A 22,418-nucleotide genomic window follows, 5' to 3' on the forward strand; every position below is an offset into this window, starting at 1 on the left:
TTTCCACAAGCTATGGAATGTCCCTTCTTTTCTATCGTTTGGTATTTTCCACAAGCTTTGGAATGTCCCTTCTTTTCTATAGTTTGGTATTTTCCACAAGCTTTGGAATGTCCCTTCTTTTCTATCGTTTCATATTTTCCACAAGCTTTGGAATGTCCCTTCTTTTCTATCGTTTGGTATTTTCCACAAGCTGTGGAATGTCCCTTCTTTTCTATAGTTTGGTATTTTCCACAAGCTGTGGAATGTCCCTTCTTTTCTATAGTTTGGTATTTTCCACAAGCTATGGAATGTCCCTTATTTTCTATAGTTTGGTATTTTCCACAAGCTATGGAATGTCCCTTATTTTCTATAGTTTGGTATTTTCCACAAGCTATGGAATGTCCCTTCTTTTCTGTAGTTTGGTATTTTCCACAAGCTATGGAATATCCCTTCTTTTCTATAGTTTGGTATTTTCCACAAGCGATGGAATATCCCTTCTTTTCTATAGTTTGGTATTTTCCACAAGCGATGGAATATCCCTTCTTTTCTATAGTTTGGTATTTTCCACAAGCCATGGAATATCCCTTCTTTTCTATAGTTTGGTATTTTCCACAAGCTATGGAATGTCCCTTCTTTTCTATAGTTTTGTATTTTTCACAAGCTATGGAATGTCCCTTATTTTCTATAGTTTTGTATTTTCCACAAGCTATGGAATATCCCTTCTTTTCTATAGTTTGGTATTTTCCACAAGCGATAGAATATCCCTTCTTTTCTATTGTTTGGTATTTTCCACAAGCGATGGAACATCCCTTCTTTTCTATAGTTTGGTATTTTCCACAAGCTATGGAATGTCCCTTCTTATTTTATTTTTTCTATTTTTGTATTTTCCACAAGCTATGGAATTTCCCTTATTTTCTATCGTTTGGTATTTTCCACAACCTATGTAATGTCCCTTATTTTCTATAGTTTGGTATTTTCCACAAGCTATGGAATGTCACTTCTTTTCTATAGTTTGGAATTTTCCACAAGCTACGGAATGTCCCTTCTTTTCTATCGTTTGGTATTTTCCACAAGCTTTGGAATGTCCCTTCTTTTCTATAGTTTGGTATTTTCCACAAGCTATGGAATGTCCCTTCTTTTCTATGGTTTGGTATTTTCCACAAGCTGTGGAATGTCACTTCTTTTCTATCATTCGGAATTTTCCACAAGCTATGGAATGTCCCTTCTTTTCTATCGTTTGGTATTTTCCACAAGCTTTGGAATGTCCCTTCTTTTCTATAGTTTGGTATTTTCCACAAGCTTTGGAATGTCCCTTCTTTTCTATCGTTTCATATTTTCCACAAGCTTTGGAATGTCCCTTCTTTTCTATCGTTTGGTATTTTCCACAAGCTGTGGAATGTCCCTTCTTTTCTATAGTTTGGTATTTTCCACAAGCTGTGGAATGTCCCTTCTTTTCTATAGTTTGGTATTTTCCACAAGCTATGGAATGTCCCTTCTTTTCTATAGTTTGGTATTTTCCACAAGCTATGGAATATCCCTTCTTTTCTATAGTTTGGTATTTTCCACAAGCTATGGAATGTCCCTTCTTTTCTATAGTTTGGTATTTTCCACAAGCTATGGAATATCCCTTCTTTTCTATAGTTTGGTATTTTCCACAAGCCATGGAATGTCCCTTCTTTTCTATAGTTTTGTATTTTCCACAAGCTATGGAATGTCCCTTCTTTTCTATAGTTTTGTATTTTTCACAAGCTATGGAATGTCCCTTATTTTCTATAGTTTTGTATTTTCCACAAGCTATGGAATATCCCTCCTTTTCTATAGTTTGGTATTTTCCACAAGCGATGGAATATCCCTTCTTTTCTATAGTTTGGTATTTTCCACAAGCTATGGAATGTCCCTTCTTTTCTATAGTTTGGTATTTTCCACAAGCTATGGAATATCCCTTCTTTTCTATAGTTTGGTATTTTCCACAAGCGATGGAATATCCCTTCTTTTCTATAGTTTGGTATTTTCCACAAGCGATGGAATATCCCTTCTTTTCTATAGTTTGGTATTTTCCACAAGCTATGGAATGTCCCTTCTTTTCTATAGTTTGGTATTTTCCACAAGCGATGGAATATCCCTTCTTTTCTATAGTTTGGTATTTTCCACAAGCTATGGAATGTCCCTTCTTTTCTATAGTTTGGTATTTTCCACAAGCTATGGAATATCCCTTCTTTTCTATAGTTTGGTATTTTCCACAAGCGATGGAATATCCCTTCTTTTCTATAGTTTGGTATTTTCCACAAGTGATGGAATATCCCTTCTTTTCTATAGTTTGGTATTTTCCACAAGCCATGGAATATCCCTTCTTTTCTATAGTTTGGTATTTTCCACAAGCTATGGAATGTCCCTTCTTTTCTATAGTTTTGTATTTTTCACAAGCTATGGAATGTCCCTTATTTTCTATAGTTTTGTATTTTCCACAAGCTATGGAATATCCCTTCTTTTCTATAGTTTGGTATTTTCCACAAGCGATGGAATATCCCTTCTTTTCTATTGTTTGGTATTTTCCACAAGCGATGGAACATCCCTTCTTTTCTATAGTTTGGTATTTTCCACAAGCTATGGAATGTCCCTTCTTATTTTATTTTTTCTATTTTTGTATTTTCCACAAGCTATGGAATTTCCCTTATTTTCTATCGTTTGGTATTTTCCACAACCTATGTAATGTCCCTTATTTTCTATAGTTTGGTATTTTCCACAAGCTATGGAATGTCACTTCTTTTCTATAGTTTGGAATTTTCCACAAGCTATGGAATGTCCCTTCTTTTCTATCGTTTGATATTTTCCACAAGCTTTGGAATGTCCCTTCTTTTCTATAGTTTGGTATTTTCCACAAGCTATGGAATGTCCCTTCTTTTCTATGGTTTGGTATTTTCCACAAGCTATGGAATGTCACTTCTTTTCTATCGTTTGGAATTTTCCACAAGCTATGGAATGTCCCTTCTTTTCTATCGTTTGGTATTTTCCACAAGCTTTGGAATGTCCCTTCTTTTCTATAGTTTGGTATTTTCCACAAGCTTTGGAATGTCCCTTCTTTTCTATCGTTTCATATTTTCCACAAGCTTTGGAATGTCCCTTCTTTTCTATCGTTTGGTATTTTCCACAAGCTGTGGAATGTCCCTTCTTTTCTATAGTTTGGTATTTTCCACAAGCTGTGGAATGTCCCTTCTTTTCTATAGTTTGGTATTTTCCACAAGCTATGGAATGTCCCTTATTTTCTATAGTTTGGTATTTTCCACAAGCTATGGAATGTCCCTTATTTTCTATAGTTTGGTATTTTCCACAAGCTATGGAATGTCCCTTCTTTTCTATAGTTTGGTATTTTCCACAAGCTGTGGAATGTCCCTTCTTTTCTATAGTTTTGTATTTTCCACAAGCTATGGAATGTCCCTTCTTTTCTATAGTTTTGTATTTTCCACAAGCTGTGGAATGTCCCTTCTTTTCTATAGTTTGGTATTTTCCACAAGCTGTGGAATGTCCCTTATTTTCTATAGTTTGGTATTTTCCACAAGCTATGGAATGTCCCTTATTTTCTATAGTTTGGTATTTTCCACAAGCTATGGAATGTCCCTTATTTTCTATAGTTTGGTATTTTCCACAAGCTATGGAATGTCCCTTATTTTCTATAGTTTGGTATTTTCCACAAGCTGTGGAATGTCCCTTATTTTCTATAGTTTGGTATTTTCCACAAGCTGTGGAATGTCCCTTCTTTTCTATAGTTTGGTATTTTCCACAAGCTATGGAATGTCCCTTATTTTCTATAGTTTGGTATTTTCCACAAGCTATGGAATGTCCCTTCTTTTCTATAGTTTGGTATTTTCCACAAGCTATGGAATGTCCCTTATTTTCTATAGTTTGGTATTTTGCACAAGCTATGGAATGTCCCTTATTTTCTATAGTTTTGTATTTTCCACAAGCTATGGAATATCCCTTATTTTCTATAGTTTGGTATTTTCCACAAGCTGTGGAATGTCCCTTCTTTTCTATAGTTTGGTATTTTCCACAAGCTATGGAATGTCCCTTATTTTCTATAGTTTGGTATTTTGCACAAGCTATGGAATGTCCCTTATTTTCTATAGTTTTGTATTTTCCACAAGCTATGGAATATCCCTTATTTTCTATAGTTTTGTATTTTTCATAAGCTATGGAATATCCCTTATTTTCTATAGTTTGGTATTTTCCACAAGCTATGGAATGTCCCTTATTTTCTATAGTTTGGTATTTTCCACAAGCTATGGAATGTCCCTTATTTTCTATAGTTTGGTATTTTCCACAAGCTATGGAATTTCCCTTATTTTCTATAGTTTTGTATTTTCCACAAGCGATGGAATATCCCTTATTTTCTATAGTTTTGTATTTTTCACAAGCTATGGAATATCCCTTATTTTCTATAGTTTGGTATTTTCCACAAGCTATGGAATGTCCCTTATTTTCTATAGTTTGGTATTTTCCACAAGCTATGGAATGTCCCTTATTTTCTATAGTTTGGTATTTTCCACAAGCTATGGAATGTCCCTTCTTTTCTATAGTTTGGAATTTTCCACAAGCTATGGAATGTCCCTTCTTTTCTATCGTTTGGTATTTTCCACAAGCTTTGGAATGTCCCTTCTTTTCTATAGTTTGGTATTTTCCACAAGCTTTGGAATGTCCCTTCTTTTCTATCGTTTCGTATTTTCCACAAACTTTGGAATGTCCCTTCTTTTCTATCGTTTGGTATTTTCCACAAGCTGTGGAATGTCCCTTCTTTTCTATAGTTTGGTATTTACCACAAGCTGTGGAATGTCCCTTCTTTTCTATAGTTTGGTATTTTCCACAAGCTATGGAATGTCCCTTATTTTCTATAGTTTGGTATTTTCCACAAGCGATGGAATGTCCCTTCTTTTCTATAGTTTGGTATTTTCCACAAGCTATGGAATGTCCCTTCTTTTCTATAGTTTGGTATTTTCCACAAGCTATGGAATATCCCTTCTTTTCTATAGTTTGGTATTTTCCACAAGCGATGGAATATCCCTTCTTTTCTATAGTTTGGTATTTTCCACAAGCGATGGAATATCCCTTCTTTTCTATAGTTTGGTATTTTCCACAAGCGATGGAATATCCCTTCTTTTCTATAGTTTGGTATTTTCCACAAGCCATGGAATATCCCTTCTTTTCTATAGTTTGGTATTTTCCACAAGCTATGGAATGTCCCTTCTTTTCTATAGTTTTGTATTTTTCACAAGCTATGGAATGTCCCTTATTTTCTATAGTTTGGTATTTTCCACAAGCGATGGAATATCCCTTCTTTTCTATAGTTTGGTATTTTCCACAAGCGATGGAATATCCCTTCTTTTCTATTGTTTGGTATTTTCCACAAGCGATGGAACATCCCTTCTTTTCTATAGTTTGGTATTTTCCACAAGCTATGGAATGTCCCTTCTTATTTTATTTTTTCTATTTTTGTATTTTCCACAAGCTATGGAATTTCCCTTATTTTCTATCGTTTGGTATTTTCCACAACCTATGTAATGTCCCTTATTTTCTATAGTTTGGTATTTTCCACAAGCTATGGAATGTCACTTCTTTTCTATAGTTTGGAATTTTCCACAAGCTATGGAATGTCCCTTCTTTTCTATCGTTTGGTATTTTCCACAAGCTTTGGAATGTCCCTTCTTTTCTATAGTTTGGTATTTTCCACAAGCTATGGAATGTCCCTTCTTTTCTATGGTTTGGTATTTTCCACAAGCTATGGAATGTCACTTCTTTTCTATCGTTTGGAATTTTCCACAAGCTATGGAATGTCCCTTCTTTTCTATCGTTTGGTATTTTCCACAAGCTTTGGAATGTCCCTTCTTTTCTATAGTTTGGTATTTTCCACAAGCTTTGGAATGTCCCTTCTTTTCTATCGTTTCATATTTTCCACAAGCTTTGGAATGTCCCTTCTTTTCTATCGTTTGGTATTTTCCACAAGCTGTGGAATGTCCCTTCTTTTCTATAGTTTGGTATTTTCCACAAGCTGTGGAATGTCCCTTCTTTTCTATAGTTTGGTATTTTCCACAAGCTATGGAATGTCCCTTATTTTCTATAGTTTGGTATTTTCCACAAGCTATGGAATGTCCCTTATTTTCTATAGTTTGGTATTTTCCACAAGCTATGGAATGTCCCTTCTTTTCTGTAGTTTGGTATTTTCCACAAGCTATGGAATATCCCTTCTTTTCTATAGTTTGGTATTTTCCACAAGCGATGGAATATCCCTTCTTTTCTATAGTTTGGTATTTTCCACAAGCGATGGAATATCCCTTCTTTTCTATAGTTTGGTATTTTCCACAAGCCATGGAATATCCCTTCTTTTCTATAGTTTGGTATTTTCCACAAGCTATGGAATGTCCCTTCTTTTCTATAGTTTTGTATTTTTCACAAGCTATGGAATGTCCCTTATTTTCTATAGTTTTGTATTTTCCACAAGCTATGGAATATCCCTTCTTTTCTATAGTTTGGTATTTTCCACAAGCGATAGAATATCCCTTCTTTTCTATTGTTTGGTATTTTCCACAAGCGATGGAACATCCCTTCTTTTCTATAGTTTGGTATTTTCCACAAGCTATGGAATGTCCCTTCTTATTTTATTTTTTCTATTTTTGTATTTTCCACAAGCTATGGAATTTCCCTTATTTTCTATCGTTTGGTATTTTCCACAACCTATGTAATGTCCCTTATTTTCTATAGTTTGGTATTTTCCACAAGCTATGGAATGTCACTTCTTTTCTATAGTTTGGAATTTTCCACAAGCTACGGAATGTCCCTTCTTTTCTATCGTTTGGTATTTTCCACAAGCTTTGGAATGTCCCTTCTTTTCTATAGTTTGGTATTTTCCACAAGCTATGGAATGTCCCTTCTTTTCTATGGTTTGGTATTTTCCACAAGCTGTGGAATGTCACTTCTTTTCTATCATTCGGAATTTTCCACAAGCTATGGAATGTCCCTTCTTTTCTATCGTTTGGTATTTTCCACAAGCTTTGGAATGTCCCTTCTTTTCTATAGTTTGGTATTTTCCACAAGCTTTGGAATGTCCCTTCTTTTCTATCGTTTCATATTTTCCACAAGCTTTGGAATGTCCCTTCTTTTCTATCGTTTGGTATTTTCCACAAGCTGTGGAATGTCCCTTCTTTTCTATAGTTTGGTATTTTCCACAAGCTGTGGAATGTCCCTTCTTTTCTATAGTTTGGTATTTTCCACAAGCTATGGAATGTCCCTTATTTTCTATAGTTTGGTATTTTCCACAAGCTATGGAATGTCCCTTATTTTCTATAGTTTGGTATTTTCCACAAGCTATGGAATGTCCCTTATTTTCTATAGTTTGGTATTTTCCACAAGCTATGGAATGTCCCTTATTTTCTATAGTTTGGTATTTTCCACAAGCTGTGGAATGTCCCTTATTTTCTATAGTTTGGTATTTTCCACAAGCTGTGGAATGTCCCTTCTTTTCTATAGTTTGGTATTTTCCACAAGCTATGGAATGTCCCTTATTTTCTATAGTTTGGTATTTTCCACAAGCTATGGAATGTCCCTTATTTTCTATAGTTTGGTATTTTCCACAAGCTGTGGAATGTCCCTTCTTTTCTATAGTTTGGTATTTTCCACAAGCTATGGAATGTCCCTTATTTTCTATAGTTTGGTATTTTGCACAAGCTATGGAATATCCCTTATTTTCTATAGTTTTGTATTTTTCATAAGCTATGGAATATCCCTTATTTTCTATAGTTTGGTATTTTCCACAAGCTATGGAATGTCCCTTATTTTCTATAGTTTGGTATTTTCCACAAGCTATGGAATGTCCCTTATTTTCTATAGTTTGGTATTTTCCACAAGCTATGGAATGTCCCTTATTTTCTATAGTTTTGTATTTTCCACAAGCTATGGAATATCCCTTATTTTCTATAGTTTGGAATTTTCCACAAGCTATGGAATGTCCCTTCTTTTCTATCGTTTGGTATTTTCCACAAGCTTTGGAATGTCCCTTCTTTTCTATAGTTTGGTATTTTCCACAAGCTTTGGAATGTCCCTTCTTTTCTATCGTTTCATATTTTCCACAAGCTTTGGAATGTCCCTTCTTTTCTATCGTTTGGTATTTTCCACAAGCTGTGGAATGTCCCTTATTTTCTATAGTTTGGTATTTTCCACAAGCTATGGAATATCCCTTATTTTCTATAGTTTGGTATTTTCCACAAGCTATGGAATATCCCTTATTTTCTATAGTTTGGTATTTTCCACAAGCTATGGAATGTCCCTTATTTTCTATAGTTTGGTATTTTCCACAAGCTATGGAATGTCCCTTATTTTCTATAGTTTGGTATTTTCCACAAGCTATGGAATGTCCCTTATTTTCTATAGTTTTGTATTTTCCACAAGCTATGGAATATCCCTTATTTTCTATAGTTTGGAATTTTCCACAAGCTATGGAATGTCCCTTCTTTTCTATCGTTTGGTATTTTCCACAAGCTTTGGAATGTCCCTTCTTTTCTATAGTTTGGTATTTTCCACAAGCTTTGGAATGTCCCTTCTTTTCTATAGTTTGGTATTTTCCACAAGCTTTGGAATGTCCCTTCTTTTCTATCGTTTGGTATTTTCCACAAGCTTTGGAATGTCCCTTCTTTTCTATAGTTTGGTATTTTCCACAAGCTTTGGAATGTCCCTTCTTTTCTATCGTTTCATATTTTCCACAAGCTTTGGAATGTCCCTTCTTTTCTATCGTTTGGTATTTTCCACAAGCTGTGGAATGTCCCTTATTTTCTATAGTTTGGTATTTTCCACAAGCTATGGAATATCCCTTCTTTTCTATAGTTTGGTATTTTCCACAAGCTATGGAATATCCCTTATTTTCTATAGTTTGGTATTTTCCACAAGCTATGGAATGTCCCTTATTTTCTATAGTTTGGTATTTTCCACAAGCTATGGAATGTCCCTTATTTTCTATAGTTTGGTATTTTCCACAAGCTATGGAATGTCCCTTATTTTCTATAGTTTTGTATTTTCCACAAGCTATGGAATATCCCTTATTTTCTATAGTTTGGAATTTTCCACAAGCTATGGAATGTCCCTTCTTTTCTATCGTTTGGTATTTTCCACAAGCTTTGGAATGTCCCTTCTTTTCTATAGTTTGGTATTTTCCACAAGCTTTGGAATGTCCCTTCTTTTCTATCGTTTCATATTTTCCACAAGCTTTGGAATGTCCCTTCTTTTCTATCGTTTGGTATTTTCCACAAGCTGTGGAATGTCCCTTCTTTTCTATAGTTTGGTATTTTCCACAAGCTGTGGAATGTCCCTTCTTTTCTATAGTTTGGTATTTTCCACAAGCTATGGAATGTCCCTTATTTTCTATAGTTTGGTATTTTCCACAAGCTATGGAATGTCCCTTATTTTCTATAGTTTGGTATTTTCCACAAGCTATGGAATGTCCCTTATTTTCTATAGTTTGGTATTTTCCACAAGCTATGGAATGTCCCTTATTTTCTATAGTTTGGTATTTTCCACAAGCTGTGGAATGTCCCTTATTTTCTATAGTTTGGTATTTTCCACAAGCTGTGGAATGTCCCTTCTTTTCTATAGTTTGGTATTTTCCACAAGCTATGGAATGTCCCTTATTTTCTATAGTTTGGTATTTTCCACAAGCTATGGAATGTCCCTTATTTTCTATAGTTTGGTATTTTCCACAAGCTGTGGAATGTCCCTTCTTTTCTATAGTTTGGTATTTTCCACAAGCTATGGAATGTCCCTTATTTTCTATAGTTTGGTATTTTGCACAAGCTATGGAATGTCCCTTATTTTCTATAGTTTTGTATTTTCCACAAGCTATGGAATATCCCTTATTTTCTATAGTTTTGTATTTTTCATAAGCTATGGAATATCCCTTATTTTCTATAGTTTGGTATTTTCCACAAGCTATGGAATGTCCCTTATTTTCTATAGTTTGGTATTTTCCACAAGCTATGGAATGTCCCTTATTTTCTATAGTTTGGTATTTTCCACAAGCTATGGAATGTCCCTTATTTTCTATAGTTTTGTATTTTCCACAAGCTATGGAATATCCCTTATTTTCTATAGTTTTGTATTTTTCACAAGCTATGGAATATCCCTTATTTTCTATAGTTTGGTATTTTCCACAAGCTATGGAATGTCCCTTATTTTCTATAGTTTGGTATTTTCCACAAGCTATGGAATGTCCCTTATTTTCTATAGTTTGGTATTTTCCACAAGCTATGGAATGTCCCTTCTTTTCTATAGTTTGGAATTTTCCACAAGCTATGGAATGTCCCTTCTTTTCTATCGTTTGGTATTTTCCACAAGCTTTGGAATGTCCCTTCTTTTCTATAGTTTGGTATTTTCCACAAGCTTTGGAATGTCCCTTCTTTTCTATCGTTTCGTATTTTCCACAAACTTTGGAATGTCCCTTCTTTTCTATCGTTTGGTATTTTCCACAAGCTGTGGAATGTCCCTTCTTTTCTATAGTTTGGTATTTACCACAAGCTGTGGAATGTCCCTTCTTTTCTATAGTTTGGTATTTTCCACAAGCTATGGAATGTCCCTTATTTTCTATCGTTTGGTATTTTCCACAAGCGATGGAATGTCCCTTCTTTTCTATAGTTTGGTATTTTCCACAAGCTATGGAATGTCCCTTCTTTTCTATAGTTTGGTATTTTCCACAAGCTATGGAATATCCCTTCTTTTCTATAGTTTGGTATTTTCCACAAGCGATGGAATATCCCTTCTTTTCTATAGTTTGGTATTTTCCACAAGCGATGGAATATCCCTTCTTTTCTATAGTTTGGTATTTTCCACAAGCCATGGAATATCCCTTCTTTTCTATAGTTTGGTATTTTCCACAAGCTATGGAATGTCCCTTCTTTTCTATAGTTTTGTATTTTTCACAAGCTATGGAATGTCCCTTATTTTCTATAGTTTTGTATTTTCCACAAGCTATGGAATATCCCTTCTTTTCTATAGTTTGGTATTTTCCACAAGCGATGGAATATCCCTTCTTTTCTATTGTTTGGTATTTTCCACAAGCGATGGAACATCCCTTCTTTTCTATAGTTTGGTATTTTCCACAAGCTATGGAATGTCCCTTCTTATTTTATTTTTTCTATTTTTGTATTTTCCACAAGCTATGGAATTTCCCTTATTTTCTATCGTTTGGTATTTTCCACAACCTATGTAATGTCCCTTATTTTCTACAGTTTGGTATTTTCCACAAGCTATGGAATGTCACTTCTTTTCTATAGTTTGGAATTTTCCACAAGCTATGGAATGTCCCTTCTTTTCTATCGTTTGGTATTTTCCACAAGCTTTGGAATGTCCCTTCTTTTCTATAGTTTGGTATTTTCCACAAGCTATGGAATGTCTCTTCTTTTCTATGGTTTGGTATTTTCCACAAGCTATGGAATGTCACTTCTTTTCTATCGTTTGGAATTTTCCACAAGCTATGGAATGTCCCTTCTTTTCTATCGTTTGGTATTTTCCACAAGCTTTGGAATGTCCCTTCTTTTCTATAGTTTGGTATTTTCCACAAGCTTTGGAATGTCCCTTCTTTTCTATCGTTTCATATTTTCCACAAGCTTTGGAATGTCCCTTCTTTTCTATCGTTTGGTATTTTCCACAAGCTGTGGAATGTCCCTTCTTTTCTATAGTTTGGTATTTTCCACAAGCTGTGGAATGTCCCTTCTTTTCTATAGTTTGGTATTTTCCACAAGCTATGGAATGTCCCTTATTTTCTATAGTTTGGTATTTTCCACAAGCTATGGAATGTCCCTTATTTTCTATAGTTTGGTATTTTCCACAAGCTATGGAATGTCCCTTATTTTCTATAGTTTGGTATTTTCCACAAGCTATGGAATGTCCCTTATTTTCTATAGTTTGGTATTTTCCACAAGCTGTGGAATGTCCCTTCTTTTCTATAGTTTGGTATTTTCCACAAGCTGTGGAATGTCCCTTCTTTTCTATAGTTTGGTATTTTCCACAAGCTATGGAATGTCCCTTATTTTCTATAGTTTGGTATTTTCCACAAGCTATGGAATGTCCCTTATTTTCTATAGTTTGGTATTTTCCACAAGCTGTGGAATGTCCCTTCTTTTCTATAGTTTGGTATTTTCCACAAGCTATGGAATGTCCCTTATTTTCTATAGTTTGGTATTTTGCACAAGCTATGGAATGTCCCTTATTTTCTATAGTTTTGTATTTTCCACAAGCTATGGAATATCCCTTATTTTCTATAGTTTTGTATTTTTCATAAGCTATGGAATATCCCTTATTTTCTATAGTTTGGTATTTTCCACAAGCTATGGAATGTCCCTTATTTTCTATAGTTTGGTATTTTCCACAAGCTATGGAATGTCCCTTATTTTCTATAGTTTGGTATTTTCCACAAGCTATGGAATGTCCCTTATTTTCTATAGTTTTGTATTTTCCACAAGCTATGGAATATCCCTTATTTTCTATAGTTTTGTATTTTTCACAAGCTATGGAATATCCCTTATTTTCTATAGTTTGGTATTTTCCACAAGCTATGGAATGTCCCTTATTTTCTATAGTTTGGTATTTTCCACAAGCTATGGAATGTCCCTTATTTTCTATAGTTTGGTATTTTCCACAAGCTATGGAATGTCCCTTATTTTCTATAGTTTGGTATTTTCCACAAGCTATGGAATGTCCCTTCTTTTCTATAGTTTGGAATTTTCCACAAGCTATGGAATGTCCCTTCTTTTCTATCGTTTGGTATTTTCCACAAGCTTTGGAATGTCCCTTCTTTTCTATAGTTTGGTATTTTCCACAAGCTTTGGAATGTCCCTTCTTTTCTATCGTTTCGTATTTTCCACAAACTTTGGAATGTCCCTTCTTTTCTATCGTTTGGTATTTTCCACAAGCTGTGGAATGTCCCTTCTTTTCTATAGTTTGGTATTTACCACAAGCTGTGGAATGTCCCTTATTTTCTATAGTTTGGTATTTTCCACAAGCTATGGAATGTCCCTTATTTTCTATAGTTTGGTATTTTCCACAAGCTATGGAATGTCCCTTATTTTCTATAGTTTGGTATTTTCCACAAGCTATGGAATGTCCCTTATTTTCTATAGTTTTGTATTTTCCACAAGCTATGGAATATCCCTTATTTTCTATAGTTTGGTATTTTCCACAAGCTATGGAATGTCCCTTATTTTCTATAGTTTGGTATTTTCCACAAGCTATGGAATATCCCTTATTTTCTATAGTTTGGTATTTTCCACAAGCTATGGAATATCCCTTATTTTCTATAGTTTGGTATTTTCCACAAGCTATGGAATGTCCCTTATTTTCTATAGTTTGGTATTTTCCACAAGCTATGGAATATCCCTTATTTTCTATAGTTTGGTATTTTCCACAAGCTATGGAATGTCCCTTATTTTCTATTTTGGTATTTTCCACAAGCTATGGAATTTCCCTTCTTTTCTATTGTTTGGTATTTTCCACAAGCTATGGAATGTCCCTTATTTTCTATAGTTTTGTATTTTCCACAAGCCATGGAATGTCCCTTCTTTTCTATGGTTTTGTATTTTGCACAAGCCATGGAATGTCCCTGCTTTTCTATAGTTTGGTATTTTCCACAAGCTATGGAATATCCCTTCTTTTCTATAGTTTGGTATTTTCCACAAGCTATGGAATGTCCCTTCTTTTCTATAGTTTGGTATTTTCCACAAGCTATGGAATGTCCCTTCTTTTCTATAGTTTTGTATTTTCCACAAGCCATGGAATGTCCCTTCTTTTCTATAGTTTTGTATTTTCCACAAGCCATGGAATGTCCCTTCTTTTCTATAGTTTGGTATTTTCCACAAGCTATGGAATGTCCCTTCTTTTCTATAGCTTGGTATTTTCCACAAGCTATGGAATGTCCCTTCTTTTCTATAGTTTTGTATTTTCCACAAGCTATGGAATGTCCCTTCTTTTCTATAGTTTGGTATTTTCCACAAGCTATGGAATGTCCCTTCTTTTCTATAGTTTGGTATTTTCCACAAGCTATGGAATGTCCCTTCTTTTCTATAGTTTGGTATTTTCCACAAGCTATGGAATGTCCCTTCTTTTCTATAGTTTTGTATTTTCCACAAGCTATGGAATGTCCCTTCTTTTCTATAGTTTTGTATTTTCCACAAGCCATGGAATGTCCCTTCTTTTCTATAGTTTGGTATTTTCCACAAGCTATGGAATATCCCTTCTTTTCTATAGTTTGGTATTTTCCACAAGCTATGGAATGTCCCTTCTTTTCTATAGTTTTGTATTTTCCACAAGCTATGGAATGTCCCTTATTTTCTATAGTTTTGTATTTTCCACAAGCCATGGAATGTCCCTTCTTTTCTATAGTTTGGTATTTTCCACAAGCCATGGAATGTCCCTTCTTTTCTATAGTTTGGTATTTTCCACAAGCCATGGAATGTCCCTTATTTTCTATTTTGGTATTTTCCACAAGCTATGGAATTTCCCTTCTTTTCTATAGTTTGGTATTTTCCACAAGCCATGGATTGTCCCTTCTTTTCTATAGTTTTGTATTTTCCACAAGCTATGGAATGTCCCTTCTTTTCTATAGTTTGGTATTTTCCACAAGCTTTGGAATGTCCCTTCTTTTCTATCGTTTTGTATTTTCCACAAGCCATGGAATGTCCCTTATTTTCTATTTTGGTATTTTCCACAAGCTATGGAATGTCCCTTCTTTTCTATTTTGGTATTTTCCACAAGCTATGGAATGTCCCTTCTTTTCTATAGTTTTGTATTTTCCACAAGCCATGGAATGTCCCTTCTTTTCTATAGTTTTGTATTTTCCACAAGCTTTGGAATTTCCCTTCTTTTCTATAGTTTTGTATTTTCCACAAGCCATGGAATGTCCCTTCTTTTCTATAGTTTTGTATTTTCCACAAGCTTTGGAATTTCCCTTCTTTTCTATAGTTTTGTATTTTCCAGAAGCTATGGAATGTCCCTTATTTTCTATTTTGGTATTTTCCACAAGCTATGGAATTTCCCTTCTTTTCTATAGTTTGGTATTTTCCACAAGCCATGGAATGTCCCTTATTTTCTATTTTGGTATTTTCCACAAGCTATGGAATTTCCCTTCTTTTCTATAGTTTGGTATTTTCCACAAGCCATGGATTGTCCCTTCTTTTCTATAGTTTTGTATTTTCCACAAGCTATGGAATGTCCCTTCTTTTCTATAGTTTGGTATTTTCCACAAGCTTTGGAATGTCCCTTCTTTTCTATAGTTTGGTATTTTCCACAAGCTTTGGAATGTCCCTTCTTTTCTATAGTTTTGTATTTTCCACAAGCTATGGAATATCCCTTCTTTTCTATAGTTTGGTATTTTCCACAAGCTATGGAATGTCCCTTATTTTCTATAGTTTTGTATTTTCCACAAGCCATGGAATGTCCCTTCTTTTCTATAGTTTTGTATTTTCCACAAGCCATGGAATGTCCCTTCTTTTCTATAGTTTGGTATTTTCCACAAGCTGTGGAATGTCCCTTATTTTCTATAGTTTGGTATTTTCCACAAGCTGTGGAATGTCCCTTCTTTTCTATAGTTTGGTATTTTCCACAAGCTGTGGAATGTCCCTTATTTTCTACAGTTTGGTATTTTCCACAAGCTATGGAATGTCCCTTATTTTCTATTTTGGTATTTTCCACAAGCCATGGAATGTCCCTTATTTTCTATAGTTTGGTATTTTCCACAAGCTATGGAATGTCCCTTATTTTCTATTTTGGTATTTTCCACAAGCCATGGAATGTCCCTTATTTTCTATAGTTTGGTATTTTCCACAAGCTATGGAATGTCCCTTATTTTCTATTTTGGTATTTTCCACAAGCCATGGAATGTCCCTTATTTTCTATTTTGGTATTTTCCACAAGCCATGGAATGTCCCTTATTTTCTATTTTGGTATTTTCCACAAGCTATGGAATGTCCCTTATTTTCTATTTTGGTATTTTCCACAAGCCATGGAATGTCCCTTATTTTCTATAGTTTTGTATTTTCCACAAGCTATGGAATGTCCCTTATTTTCTATGGTTTGGTATTTTGCACAAGCCATGGAATGTCCCTTATTTTCTATAGTTTTGTATTTTGCACAAGCCATGGAATGTCCCTTCTTTTCTATAGTTTTGTATTTTCCACAAGCCATGGAATGTCCCTTATTTTCTATAGTTTTGTATTTTCCACAAGCTGTGGAATGTCCCTTCTTTTCTATAGTTTTGTATTTTCCACAAGCCATGGAATATCACTTCTTTTCCATCGTTTGGTATTTTCCACAAGCCATGGAATGTCCCTTCTTTTCTATAGTTTGCCACATGGCACATACCATATAACGGGGCCTTTTCTATGCCCCAGGCATTTTTCTCAAGAATGAGTACTGGTGTACTCGTAACAGGGGCAATGCATCAGCGGCACAGCTGCGCTTCCAAAAATAATGCAACCAGCAGCCACATGCTGCACACCAAACAAGTTTATTAACCATCTAGGACCAAGCAATACTTTTACCATGAATTGAATGGAATTCAACATCCATATCCCTTTTTAGAGGAATTAACATCTGATCCGATGTGCCATACACTGCTACAGAGTATTGGTTCTGCCGAAGCAATTTCTTGATCTGGGATCAAGCTGGGTGGTTTGCCAACCCTCTCCCAGCAGTAGTTAGGGTAATAATTTGGAATCTTTATATTTGTCAATACAAATTCAGGTGGGACTGCTGGCTTTACACACCTCTCCCTCCCAACCCCCCCGCCCCCCCCCACCATCGTTTACATTCCCCAAGGGCAGCCTGCTATGAGCTGCAGAGCCCACCTGCTGGCACAACATCAGAATGGCAATTTTAGCTGGATTAAACTCCACAGAGGGCATACATTCATGATCAGACATTTCGGAGGTGAACATAACTCTAACTAAGCAAAATAATCTTGTCCCTCGGTCTATATACCTGGTTTTCCAAAGAGCTTTCACATTCAAGTACAAATTTCGCTCGACTCAGTTTATCTTCTTGAGATCTGACAGCAAATTGGAAACATTAAACCCAACATAATAGGCCAATTCTATTTTGATTCTATAAAAATCTTGCCACATTTCTGTCTTTTTTTTTGAATACAAGATCGAGGCTCGTGTAGGAGCTAACATTAATCACATAAAAATAAACTGACACATAAAACATATGACAAAGGGAGCGGGAGACAAGATGGGGGGAGAGGGAAGCATACAAGTGCGACATTTGAGAGCAGGGACATCGAGAGATCTGTGGGAGGGAGAGAGCTTGGGGGAGGAGGCATGGGAAAGGGGGGGGGGGGCGGAGGTGGGAGAGGTATAAAACACATGGACACATGCAGGCAGATGTCTGTCTTTCTCTCTGGACTTTCAACATCTTTTTTCACTTTCAACACTTTCAACAACAAAAACTTTTTTGACATCCAACATTGTTATCTCCTCACATAAAAACCCACGTTTGTCACAAGCCTACACTTGACAGACTATATTATGATTGCTGGCTGCTAAATCTTTATTTTCTTTCACTTTCGGTATGTGTTTGTTTTTATGCAGAAGTCCAAAGGAATTTCACCTTATTTCAGGAACGAGATCCCTTCAATTTACTGCAATGCGTTTTGAAGGAACTTCATAAAGATTGCTTTCATGGAGACAAGTAAGGCCTTTGGGTGTGTGGGGGGAGGTGTGATGTAGTTGGCGTTTCAAAAAGGTTTGATTGCCTGTTTGGTCGGATTGAAGGGAGGGATGAAATTTGACTTATGATGTAGTCAGGTTCACTATGTTTTTTCGTTCAAAATTTTGGTAGATTAGCAAAACTATACATTTTTGGAATATTCAGAGCATGAGGAATCCAAAAATTAATGTTTACATTTGCGTAGACACCTTTGCGAAAATGACACTCAGGACAGTGATGAAGATCTGTAAAAGCATATTCCTGAACGGTATAGACCTCGTAGATCCTGTGTATAGGACTTATAGTTCAATCTGATACTACCTATAACTTCCTATAACAACCTATAACTTCAAAGGACTTGCAATATCATGTATTATGTAATACAGTTATATCACAAATATAAAGACAATGGTTTTCAATTACCTTTGTTTGTTGCTTTTCTATAATCCTGAGCACTATTTTGAGGCCTTTATTGGATTCCTTGACCCAGAAAACATAGGATTAGCATATTTAATTAAGTCTCTAGGTTGACTAGAAGCCGAGATCGCGCAAAATATGTATTTTATGGCGGCCATTTTCAAAATCCAAAATGGCGGCCATGCAGGTGTCTGTGCAAATGGCAACATTGATTTTCAGATTCTCCATGCTCTGAAGATTCCAAAAATGTACAGGTTTGCTAATCCCAAAATTTTGAAAGAAATTATATTTGTTAACATAGTGAACCTGACTAATGGTGTTGGCTGCTTTACATGTTGGAGTGATCTTTTTTTTCTCTCTCTACAAGAGACAACACTATGTGCTATGTTGACGATGTGCTATTGTTGTTGTGTTGTTGTTGTCTACAAGAGAGAGGCTCATTGAGGGAGCTAGGTTAAATTGACAGTGGGGTAGTGGGGCAGTGGGGCAACAATTGGCCACTACGGACAATTAAATAGCAAACAGGAAAGGAAGAGAGAGAGAGAAGGGATGAGGGTGAACACTGAAATCAGCAATTAAGAAGGTCAATGGGGATAGGAAGGGTTAAAGGGAGTAATAAAGATCATGGGGCGGGATGGGGGATGGCATGAGGTGGTGTTACAGTGCCTCCATGAACCATTTTTACTGCAGGCTATACAGTCACGTGAAAAAGTAAGTACACCCCTTGTAAAGTTTTGACTTTTTCAAGATATTTCAACATACAGCTATTTGATCTTCATTTCAACAATATTGACAGATAAAGGTGATATAACATAACAAATATCATGAAACATTTACATTTTGTAGTCCATTGTATAATTTAAATAAACATAAATGCAAATTTCGCATGTGGAAAAAGTAAGTACATCCTTGGCTCCAATAGGTGGTATTGCCGCCTTTGGCAGAAACAACCTCAAGTAGGCATTTCTTATAACTGTCTACCAGTCTCTGACATCGACTGGGAGAAATTTTTGCCCACTCCTCCATGCAGAATTCTTTCAGCTGTGCGATATTTGAGGGGTTTCTTGCATGCACAGCTCGTTTCAAATCCCCCCACAACATCTTGATGGGATTTAGATCCGGGCTTTAACTTGGCCATTCCAGAACCCTCCATTTCTTTCTTTTCAGCCATTCCTTGGTGGATTTACTGGTATGTTTAGGGTCATTGTCATGTTTCAAGGTCTACCTTCGGTTGAGCTTCAACTTTCCGACAGATGGCCTCCCATTATCCTCAAGCACCCTCTGGTACAATGAAGAATTCATAGTGGATTCTATAATGGTCAGCTGCCCAGGCCCTGATTCAGCAAAGCTGCCCCAAACCATAATATTTCCACCACCATGCTTTACAGTTGGTCTCAGGTTCTTGTGGTCAAATGCTGTCTTTGGTTTTCGCCAAACATGTCTTCTGGTACTGTGGCCAAATAGCTCTACCTTTGACTCATCTGTCCAGAGCACATTGTTCCAGAAGTGCTGATCTTTGCCTCGGTGTTCATTGGCAAACTTTAGTCTTGCCCTGATGTTCTTTCTGGAGAGCAAAGGTTTCCTCCTGGCACACCTCCCATGTAGATCAAATTTGTGCAGCCTCTTTCTTATGGCAGACTCATGCACTTTGACATCAACAGTAGCAAGAGCTACCTGTCGGTCCCGTGATGACATTCTGGGGTTCTTCGAGACTTCTTTCAGCATCTTGCGGTCTGCTCTCGGGCTGAACTTGCTGAGGCGGCCTGGCCTGAACAGGTTGGCAGTTGTTTTGAATCTTCTCCACTTGTAGATGATCTTCTGGACAGTCGAATGATTGATTTCAAATTGTTTGGAGATCTTTTTAAATCCCTTCCCAGACTCGTAGGCATTTATAACCTTCTTTCTGAAGGCCTCAGAGAGCTCTTTTGATCTCGGCATGGTGACGCTGCACACTTCAACAACAAAGAGCAAACCAAACTAAATGTCTGAGGTTTAAATAAGACAGGTTCTTCCAAGATCCTCTCCAACGATGTTCTAATCATTTGCACCTGAGCTGGTGCACCTGATTCTAATTTTAGGTATTTGAAGTAGTGATAAATGTCGGGGTGTACTTACTTTTTCCACGTGCGAAATTTGCATTTATGTTTATTTAAATTATACAATGGACTACAAAATGTAAATGTTTCATGATATTTGTTATATTATATCACCTTTATCTATCAATATTGTTGAAATGAAGATCAAATAGCTGTATGTTGAAATATGTTGAAAAAGTCAAAACTTTACATGGGGTGTACTTACTTTTTCACATGACTGTATATATATATATATATTTATATATTTATAATATTGCAATTTGGTGGGTCAGGTTCTACACGTGCCATGAGCAATGTCAAAATACTGTGGGGAAACACCGAGGCTGTGGCTATCTTAGGTGCAGAAGGGGAGTGAGATCTGAGGGTCCGAGCTTCATTCGGGATGTGGGAGCCAGAGTCAACAAGTATAAGATGTGCATGGAGTCCGTCCGTTACCCCATCTATTTATTTGTTTATCACCTCATCTTCGTCGCCAATCATTCAGCACATCATTCTTTGCCAATCATCAATCTTTCCATTCCAGATTGGATGCATGATGCTGGAATATGTATTGTCGTATGTTAAGTCATTGGAGATAAGGATCCGAGGGCGGGATTGCAGGAATGTTTGCGTAGGGGATAAGGGGAATTTATGAATGCTGTAATTATTGTACATGCAGTATGTGCCATTTCCTTGTCCCATCTGCCTGTAAATACCTGCTTGGCCTGCTGTTGTAGATACTTGCCTTTTTTGTTATGGGCAATAAAGGCCATTTCTTTAGGAAACCCTGTCTTGACTTATTCTGTCCATTTTGTTGGAAACATAAGACTGCTGAGGTATTTAGCCAGCTTTTATTTGTTATCTAAGTTTGATCTCAGGTGCAGTGTTGGTTTCGCACGACTGACTGATTAGGTACTGTCAGTAACTGCTATGTCAGTCCCTATTTGCCTCACTTAACTCACCAGTACGGTAAACCGATGTTGGGTGGGAGGATCCGGTCAGGGTTGATCGTGGCATGTGGTGTCCGGGGCCTCATAGACACGCCGTCTGGGGGTAACCTGATGTAGGTTTCAGATTTTATGCTGCAGTTTGATTTCATGAAACATATTTGCTGAAAAAAAGACAAATTTGATAGAAATTAATGCCAGACAGAAAATGTTACCAATTTTGATAATCTGCTGTACCACATCTATAATTTTGAATATTTGGTCTAATGCCAGTAAGTACTAAATGCAGTAAATATGGTAAGCTGCCTTTTGCTTTTACTTCCATGCTGCATGAGCTTATTTTAGATTAAAAAGTTTGTGTATAAACATCTATTTTCCTTGATAGTTAATATCTTGATGCAGTTATCTCTTCACAACTATTCAATGCTTCATACTGATTTGATGTTATTTTGTCACATATCCTTCAGGAATCATGAACACAGTGTGAAATCAACGCTGATAAGCCAGACATTTGGTGGAAACCTGAACTCACAATGTAAGTTTATTGGGGATTTCCATCGTTGGTGTTTTTCTTTTCCACTAATGGTCTCACTGCCAATGAGGTTAAGTGATCCCCACACAGTCTTATTGTCATTGCCACTAGATGCTCACCAGCATGGCTCTCTGCCTGGGCTGGACACCAACTGGTATTGAGACCATAAAGATGATGGCTATTAAGTTGCTGACTGGATAAAGGCTGTTTAGAAAGAAATTCCATTTACATTCTTGGAAGTGTTAGAGGAGCTGTGATATTGAAGATCCTTCCGAGATATTTTGCTCCAAAAAGAGCTCATCAGCCTTCAGTCTAGTTTTAATTTTCCAAGGGAATTTCCAGTTCACTTCTAGCATCCAGTTTCTCGCTTTGTCAGCCTTTTCTCTTGCCTCTGAATGACCTCTTTCCAAAATTTCCCAACACAGCTGCCGAACAGTTTATTGCAATCACTTCTGTGTGTCTGCCCAGACCGCAACTTTTTTTTTAACGATTTGAGCTTTTGTCATGAAATTTTCAACAAAACTTTATGATGAGAATATGGAGAAGACAAATTAATAATTTTGTCAAAAGGACTCCCTCACTCTCTTCAATCCCACTCCACCCTCCAGGTCTTTAAAACAGCTGTTCACCACCATCTTATCTTCCCCCATCCAAAACGTTGATCTTTTCTACCCCCGCTAATTTCACCCCAATTCCACTTTTTTGAAATACCAACTTCTGTCCTGGAAGTCCTTGGTG

General features: G+C 36.2%; 1 protein-coding gene across 1 annotated transcript in view; it reads left to right on the plus strand.

The window, feature by feature from the left end:
* Positions 1-22,418, plus strand: part of LOC137430831 (ubiquitin carboxyl-terminal hydrolase 17-like protein 6) — an 89,488-nt gene that overhangs the window by 44,698 nt on the left and 22,372 nt on the right. Inside the window, exons 4-5 of the mRNA XM_078782721.1 lie at positions 17,592-17,691; positions 21,616-21,683. Of these exons, the coding sequence (XP_078638847.1) occupies positions 17,592-17,691; positions 21,616-21,683 (168 nt within the window). The remainder of the gene's footprint in view (positions 1-17,591; positions 17,692-21,615; positions 21,684-22,418) is intronic.

This window comes from Myxine glutinosa, chromosome 7 (assembly GCF_964187855.1).
Source record: "Myxine glutinosa chromosome 7, kmMyxGlut1.1, whole genome shotgun sequence".
Classification (NCBI taxonomy): Eukaryota; Metazoa; Chordata; class Myxini; order Myxiniformes; family Myxinidae; genus Myxine; species Myxine glutinosa.